Genomic DNA, 8,848 nt, shown 5'->3' on the forward strand with positions numbered 1-8,848 from the left:
CGTAGTGGAGGGCTCCAGAAATTTCCACCATCGGGCGTTCGCTAACGTGCACCGACATAGCACAGTACGCGGGCCTCTAGCATTTCGCCTCCATCGAAATGCGACCGCCGCGGTCGGGATCGAACCCGCGACTTTCGGGTCAACAGCCGAGCACGGTAACCAATGTACCACCGAGGCGGACTGCTTTATTTCGTAAGTGTGCTACCCGAGAGCACAAGAGCTTACGAATTTTAATTGCTTCTTTCCTTTCAATCTTAAACTTTCCTTCCCCCGAGTATGGTAGCAAATCTAACGTGGGCCGTAAAGTTTCATGCCTTTTCTTCCGTTATCTCTCTCTACCACCACTCCATAGGTATCAATATACAAGAACCACAGCGCACTTCCAAGGCTATCAAGCAAGGAACTGTATAGAGAGTGTAAAAGAGTTATCAATCATGTGGTGGTATTTTGGTTATGCTACAAGTGTGTCATTGCACAACTTTAGTCAACTTCTCCATTGACGTTTGCATCAGAAAAACTCATTTGGCCTTCAATGTGCTTCGTTCTTCAAGTGAGGCTCCGCAAGGCTACGCTCGGATTTTTTTTAGCCTTTCTGTAACCGCGGAATTCATGAAATAATATGAGTACTGGCAGCCCATCGAAAGGAATTTTATGTGATTTCATGCAAGTCCGCACATAAGCGGGTTCACATTACGTGTCAGAATGTACTGGGTCAGCGTAAAGGAGACACACTCTACTAACACATTCCACACGCTACCCTGTAATTTCACATGTTTTCTACCCTAATTTAACGCAAATTGCTCAACAACTTCTATAACTGCCGTATATTCTGTAAAAAAAGGTGAAAAAATGATTTGTAAAAGGAGCACATGAGGTTCTTGGAAAGTAACGTCCCAGTAGCGGTGTCACAAACTTTCTATGGTCGAATGCACCAGCCTCGAGGTCACTGAATATATTACCGTGAGTAATATAATGATAATTGTCAAACATGTACACGCTACAAACAAGAGGTCAACGTACTCTCTAACAGTTCGCAGTTTGAAACCTGGGTATGCTCGGTTAATGCTGCTATGCGTGCGAGCGTATGTGCTCTCTTTTCTTCTTTCTTTCTGTATTCTTTTCCTCCTCTTTCCCTTCCCCTTGTGTAGGGTAGCAAACCTGGTGTGACCTGATTATTCTCCCTTCCTGTCCTTTGAAGTTCACTCTCTCTCTCTCTCTCTCTCTCTCTCTCTCTCTCTCTCTCTCTCTCTCTCTCTCTCTCTCTCTCTGCAGCATGTAGTACATGATGATGATGATGAATTAACTTTATTGATTGCCCTGCGAATTGGTGGGATGGGCCTGGATCCCGCCTAGGCTTCGGCCAAGGGTTGCTGGCCCTTGGCGGCTTCCTCGGCTCGCTGGACGGCCCAGAGTTGTTGCTCCAGGTCCGAGCTGAGCAACGCAGACTCCCAGCGCGCGCGGAGGCTGTCGCTGTTTAAGGCTGCATCACAGCTATTGTTTATTATGTCTGGACATCCCCATAGTATGTGCTCTAAGGTGGCTCTACAGTCACAATGCCTACACTTGTCTGTCGTGTATAAGTCTGGGTGTATTACATGCATGATAGCTGGACTCGGGTAGGATCGGGTTTGTAACTGCCGCCATTCGACAGACTGTTTCTTGCTTAATTTCGGGTGAGGCGGTGGGAATGTACGCCTCTGCAATCTATGGTGTACTGTAATTTCGTGAAATGTGGTCATTCTATCTTCCCACTCCCATTCATCGGTATTCCCTGAGACGGCACTAATCGATGCTCGGTGTGACGTTAATATTTTTTTTTCACTGCCGCTCAACCAGAATACAGACATTATTTGTCCATCTTTTGTGTAACTTTCCGACGAACAAGAAGGATCATGAAAAGCAAATTTTTCATAATTCAAGTATTGGAATGAACGCCGTTTCCAAGTGCTAAGTGAAAATGCGTATTATCAGGAAATACAAAAATGATGTTTCCTGTAGTTACATGTACAATGGATCGTCAGTCACACGAAAAACAGAAAGTGCTGATAAAAAGAGCACACGCGTCGTTAGGCAAGCAAGAAAAAGTAAGTAAAATTACGGCAACGAGTCACCTGAGTTTTATGAAACCATATAGTCATGTTATAACAATTCTATAAGTAAACTCTGCACATATTCACATAACATAAAACATGGACGAGTGCATGGTGAATCTAAACTGTAAAGCTGCTTCCCAGGTTACTGCATGATCCCCACTAGAACACTGCATTCATGAGAGCAACGCTTCTTTTTTTTTTTTACCTCCAGAAAAATGAGTATTCTGTGTGATTTACTTTAATCGTTCAGTTTTTCTAGAAAATAACTCGGTTCGCTCAAGGGCAATTTTTAAGACCAATGAAAATAAATTTGAAAACAGCACTATGACACAAAGCATATCGATAGCTGCAACTTCACAGCAGTTTCGAAAAGCGATACAAAAGCTTAAAGAGTATTCAGCTACGTTAACGCACCTATAATTCAAGTATCAAGGTAGCCCCTTTTTAAGACGTACAAAATTTGTGTAGTGGAATTACAATTTGCACAGCACACCAGCCGTAACAGTTTCGGTAGCTTCACTAACACTGAGTGATCGTCGCCGGTTGTGGTTTTGAATGCCAACGACGAAAGGCCTAACGAGCTTTGCGGCGAAACGGCCGGCATGAGTTGACCTTGAAGAGTTGGCGCTGTGCAGTTCGTTCAGAGAGGTGAGTGTCTTTTGCAGAAAACAATGCCTCGAATAATAGCTTTCTTACAATTTGACGCTGAAGGAGGTCTGTTTCTGAGTTCGAGTTTATTCAACACGCGGGTACCGTTGGAAAACAAAGTGTAATAATTAACTAAGCGATGCAACTACTGGTTATTTCAGGAATTGTTGAAAACATATATTTCAGACGAAGCAGACCTCGCACTTGCAATGGAATACTCCGCATGTATTATTCAAAACATACGGGCAGGGTGAACCATAACACGAAGCTAAACGAGGACTAGACGTTTCGCTAGCAATTAGCTCTGTGGGATACTTGAGTCGTGCAAATTAGCAGAGGAATAATTCGCGTCAATCAGAGTTGCAAGAAGTCATCGAACGTTGCTCCTGCAGAGCGTGCCGCCCGCATAGCACAAATGCGTAGGGAGAAGCATCCTTAATTCCCGGCAGGGGGAGCATCACACTGGTCCTGCATCAAACACTGCTCCTGCAGAGCGTGCCGCCCGCATGGCATATTTGCGTAGGGAGAAACATCACCAGTCTCCGTCGGGGGGAACAATGCGGCGTACGGTTAGATTTTAAAAAGGGGAGTGCTTACCCTAGGGTGGTCATGGTGACGATGGTGTACCAGAAGGCGGCCGGTATACTGGTGAAGGTGGTGCTCTTGACGTTCTTCTCGGCGTAGAACATGACCGTCGCGAAGATGATGATGGCCATGGCTAGCGAGAAGACGAGGAAGCCCAGCTCAGAGGCGCAGCTCTTGAGCGTGTAGCCCAAGATGCGCAGGCCCTGCGAGTGTCGCGAGAACTTGAAGATGCGGAACACGCGGAACACCCGCAGGGTGACGAACGCGCCGGACACGTCGTCGTTGTCCTTGATGCCGAGACCGATGTAGTAGGGCATGATAGCCACCACGTCAATGATGCTCATTACGGAGCGCATGAATTTGCAACGGTTAGGGGCTGCGTACAGCCGCAGCAGGTACTCGGCGGTGAAGATCATCACGCAGGCCGTGTCTAGGCAGAAGAAGGCCACCTTGTAGCTCTCGCCGCACGAGCGGCTCTCGCCGGCTCGAGAGTCGTGTACGCAGGGAATCGTCTCCACAACGTTCGCCATCACCGAGACGGCGATGAAGAAGCCCGTGACGTAGTAAAACACCAGGGCCGCCGTGCCCGTGTGCGGGTTCTCGAAGGCACGCCACATGCGTTGCCTGATGGTGGAGTGCGCCAGTTGCGCGTTCTCGTTCCCTTCGGACAGCTTGTCGTCCAGCATCCGCTCCGCGTTCTCTCGCTTTCTGTCCCTGTAGTCCTCGTAGCAGCAGTCGCCGATCACGTCCGGCACGATCCCGAAGAAGGCCAGCTCTTCGTCGTAGGCCATCAGGCACTCGTGCTTCGGGTAGTGCAGCTTCCCGGTGCGGTAGTAGTTGAGTATGTGCCGGAATATGTCCGGGTCCCGGTCGAAGAAGTACTCGCGCGCCTCCTCGTCGAAGAAAAACTCGCGCTCGTTGGAGCCGAGCAGCGTGTCGGGAAACTTCTCCACCGTGTTGCGCCACGTCTCGAATCGGCGCCCGCTCACGTTGATGGTGAACTTCTCGTCCTCGCGCCGCCGCCGCTCGCGCGTCACCGGCGGCGCCGGCAGCGGGTTGTTGGCGATGGGCACCCAGCCGATGGCGGCCGCGCGGGCGAACGGCAGCCAGGCCGCCACCGACGCCATGCCGCCGCCGGCGCCTCTTCAGGGCAGCAGCGATGCGCCTCCGCCGCTGCCGCTGCCGCTGCAGCAGGGGCACCGGGCCTCCATCTTGCCGCCGCTACTGGCGACTGCTGCGCGACGACGCCGGCGCATGCGCTCTCCTCCCCCCTCCCTCCTCCGCGCAGCGACGCGCCACGCCGACAGCGCGCTCTGGCGCTGCTCGACCACAGCGCCACACCGGAGGCGATCGTACACCGCGCCAAGAACAGCTGCTGGTGCTCTCTATCTCGCGGCTCGAACAAAGAAGGCCCGGCGACGACAGCGTGGTGGTCTCGTACCGGTGCCGCCTTCTCTGACATGCGGTGCGACGAGTCGGTGGTCTCTGAGTCCACACGTGTTTTCTTTTTGTTTTTGTTTTTAACCCAGCGGTTAAACCGCCATTCCCGTGTACCTGTCTGTCCTCGCGTCGTTTAGCGCTACGATTTTTTCTTCTCAAGTAAAATCGTCGTTCTCGGAACACGCGACCCTAAGCGCCGAGACAGAAGTCCACTTGGGCCGGTCGTCGTCCTCTGAAGACACGTTTACAACGTCGACGTTCCCTTTGGTTTAAACCCCGACCGCACTGTAAAGAGGAGGAAGAAGTGGTTTCTTAAGCGTTTATTCTAAAGTTGCTTTACTGATGCGAGGAAAACCTTGATAGTACAGGCCGAGAAAAAAATTATGCGTGGGCATATTACGGCCAATCTGTGGCCAGTTTTGTACTTCTCAAGAGCACACCAGGTGATTCGCTGTCAAATGCAGGACTCACGTTCTCTCATCTAGGTAAGGCAGCAAAAGGGGTAGACCATCTAAGTTTTATCATACGTTGCCGTTTGTCTGCTGAGTGCGATACTTGAATCACTCCAACGAAAAACGCTTAAAGCTCGCCTCTCACCCGAAGATCCATCGGTGACAGCTACCTTTATTTTCCTTTTTTTCCCACAATTCGCAGGTAACTAGGTCGATTTCATATGCCCTCTTGAAGTACGTAAGCTTCCACCAGCAAAAAAAAAGAACAGGACGAAACGCCACCTATACGAATTTCCCGGACCCGTCCCGAACCGTTCGTATCTCGATCGATTATTTTCAGTGCACCGCTTTCAGTGGGCGTCGATTGGCTAAACCTGTGGGAAGCTTGCGGCCGAGCACTAGACCTGTCAGCGTTATTTTCATGAACGTCACGTAGCTGCCGAGAGCACTGACAGGATGGGCACTAGCAGTCTGTGATTTGCAACACAGAAAAAAAGAATGAGAAAGGCATTCCGCCTGCTCCAACAAGTGGTACGGCAGCAACAAAATAGATAGATAGATAGATAGATAGATAGATAGATAGATAGATAGATAGATAGATAGATAGATAGATAGATAGATAGATAGATAGATAGATAGATAGATAGATAGATAGATAGATAGATAGATAGATAGATAGATAGATAGATAGATAGATAGATAGATAGATAGATAGATAGATAGATAGATAGATAGATAGATAGATAGATAGATAGATAGATAGATAGATAGATAGATAGATAGATAGATAGATAGATAGATAGATAGATAGATACCAATGTCCTCCGGAAGGAAAGAAGGAAAACAGGAGAGAGCGGAAAGGCAGGGATGTTAACCAGTTTAGCTTAACCTGTATGCTACCCAGCACAGGGGAAATGGATGGGGATGGGAGGAAATACGAGAAGGAGGGAGGTGAACCACACACGTGTTTGCCTGCCCTATGCTGGGGAATCGGAAAGGCTACAGAAAGATGAGAGAGAGAGTAGTCAAGGAAAGAAGGAAATGATCAATGAATGTGCCGAAGCACTATCGTGGCTACAGACGTTCCTGAGGCGATAACGGCGATGCGAAAGTGACGGCATTAACACAGCCAGTCGCATGCGCTTGAAAGTACGCGTGCGCTTTAAATTAAGTTCACCGTAACACAAATGTTGCGTCTACTAAAGGTAGATCTAGAACGACGAAATAAATCCACTATTGCAGCAACTAACGGCGCACCACGTGTCGACGTGCTGCTGCACGCAGACAAGTGGTGCCTCACGCTGTCTATGTATCATCCGGCATTAGTGCGGAATGAAAACACCAAACGAATTTTTTACATTCGGTTTCTATTATGGTCAAGTACTAGAGGCTAGGATGCTTTGTAATTCAGAATCATTTTGCAACTGTTGCATTGCACTTCACATCACTCGTACGCATATAAAAAAGGAAAGCTTTCATTGCCGGCTGATCGTGGGCAACCACGATTTCCTTTCACCGTCCATTTTGAGTCTCCTTGTGGCACTGGCTATATCGAATGAAAAGAACGCGCAAACTTTTGTAAGATATTTTATCTGGGATTAAGGCAGAGGCCACCATCACGTGCCACGGCTGCCAAAATTTGAAACAAATATGGCGGCCAATGCGGTCAAGCAGAGAAAGCAAAACGCTCGAAGCCACGACGTGCCATGGCGTTAACATCTGGGCGGAGCACTGCTCGTTTGCCATTTTCGCGCAAGGATATTCCTGAGGCAAAAGAGTGTAGTGGGAAATTAATTTAGTGACAGTGGTTTAGTGATAACGTCAAACCGTGAATAACTTGAAGCAGCGCGATAAAATTAGGAAAACGAGGGAACACACACAACAGGACTAGCGCTGCTCTAAACAGGCATGCGCCTATTTAGACAGGCAAGAGCCCTTAGAACCGTGTTTAGAACCCTAGTAAGCAATTCGCCTCGAGATCTTTGAGTGGCGCCCTCTCGCGTGTGACGTCAGAGAGGGAACTCGGGTGCCGCTCTTCGCCCGCGCGTTCGCTACGTGAATGCTGCTTGGCGCTACCGGCCAGTCTCTCCTGCTCGAGATATTGAAACATTAGTGGGAAAGTTCATAAAGCAATTTGTACTGAATGTTCAAGCAAAATGCCCAGCGAAATCGAGCGAAGTTGCTCGTCAGGAGCACGTTCAGTGTCGACTGCTCCTGGTGTCGTCTGCTAGCCATCAATGCGTACAACTGCATGCATGGCGGCGATTTTTTTCGCGACTATCCTATGGCTGTGGCGCACTCAAAATGACTTTCCGGCCCATTTTTCATCACCGATTTCAGCGCTCGGGCTTCGGCTACCGTGTCTGCGTTAAAGCGCAATATACGCATACCGCTTGTTGCGCGTGTTCGGTTTCCAAGCCTGGTCCTTCGGTTAAATTCATTTGTTCGGAGTCTTAAGCGCATGACAAGCGACGTGTGATGTCATTCAAATAAATTAAATGGTCGTTACAGGCAACAACCTTTGACTAAATCCAAGTTTTCAGCAGCTGTTGAGTAAGCGCGTCGTAAGTACTTGAAGTTTAAACAAGAAATAAAAAGGTTGAGAGCACGTGCCAAAAGGAGATGCACGACGGTAATGTGAAATATTTCGTAGGTTGTGCGGAGTTCTTTTTTCTTTGCAGCATATTTTAACCCATACGTTAATAAATCAACGTTTGCTGACTCATTCCCGGTCGTTTGAAAGTACGCTGAACAGAATTAGTGTAATCATACTAACGTAGATAAATACAAAGCTTTCACATCAAAAGTCGTAGTAAGATGTATTTGCAATAAAATAGTGTAAATCACTGTCAACGGTCGACTCCTGATAGTGCGTGATGCGGTCACTGTACTAAAAAGACTCGCAGGGTCCCTTATGCATTTGCCTAAGATGACTCTAAGGCGAAATCCATCTTCTTTTTGTTCATCAATGTTCAGTCGATGTTCCCCGCCTCCTTCCGAATGCTTTTTGGACGTAACGTGGTTTTGCACTGCCTCCAGGATCGGAGGAATTGCAAGCTTTTTACACATCGCCAGGTTTTGCATTGCCTTTATGATCGACCCACCGATCACGGAGGCAATGCAAACCAATGATGTCATGTGATGACGTCATCATGTGACGTGACGTCCCAAATATTGGCGGACTGTGATGTCATGACGACGTCATAAGGTGACGTCATCGTGGGATGATTTTTTCTATCACTCGTGTTGACGCTGCCGGCTAGGGACGCCGACGGTGAATTTTCGCGTTTGATCAGGGATCCAAAGCTTTCACCGTAAAATATTCAATCTTGTTACAGCGCGGTAAAGAATAGCAATAACCAGACAAAGGGGCCAAAAGAATGGTGGGAAAGAGCTTTCTTTCTCCTCTTCTTGGACATATTCGCCGATTTTTCTTATTTACCAAGCCGTATTATCGGTATTAGGACAGGTAGTAACCGCGGAGCCGAACCATGAGAGTGAAATAACTAGAAGAATAAGGATGGGATAGGGCTCATTCGGCAAGCATTATCAAATCATGAATGGTAATCTACCACTATCCCTCAAGAGGAAGGTATATAACAGCTGCATCTTACCGGTACTTACCTACGG

At 48.1% G+C, this 8,848-nt stretch overlaps 1 protein-coding gene across 1 annotated transcript in view; it reads right to left on the reverse strand.

Moving 5' to 3' along the window:
- Window positions 1-4,527, reverse strand: part of LOC119396546 (potassium voltage-gated channel protein Shal) — a 197,061-nt gene extending 192,534 nt beyond the window's left edge. Inside the window, exon 1 of the mRNA XM_049417133.1 lies at window positions 3,339-4,527. Coding sequence (XP_049273090.1) covers window positions 3,339-4,453 — 1,115 coding nt within the window. The 5' untranslated portion in view covers window positions 4,454-4,527. The remainder of the gene's footprint in view (window positions 1-3,338) is intronic.
- Window positions 4,528-8,848: the final 4,321 nt, after the last annotated feature.

Source organism: Rhipicephalus sanguineus, chromosome 6, assembly GCF_013339695.2.
Source record: "Rhipicephalus sanguineus isolate Rsan-2018 chromosome 6, BIME_Rsan_1.4, whole genome shotgun sequence".
In the NCBI taxonomy this organism is placed as follows: Eukaryota; Metazoa; Arthropoda; class Arachnida; order Ixodida; family Ixodidae; genus Rhipicephalus; species Rhipicephalus sanguineus.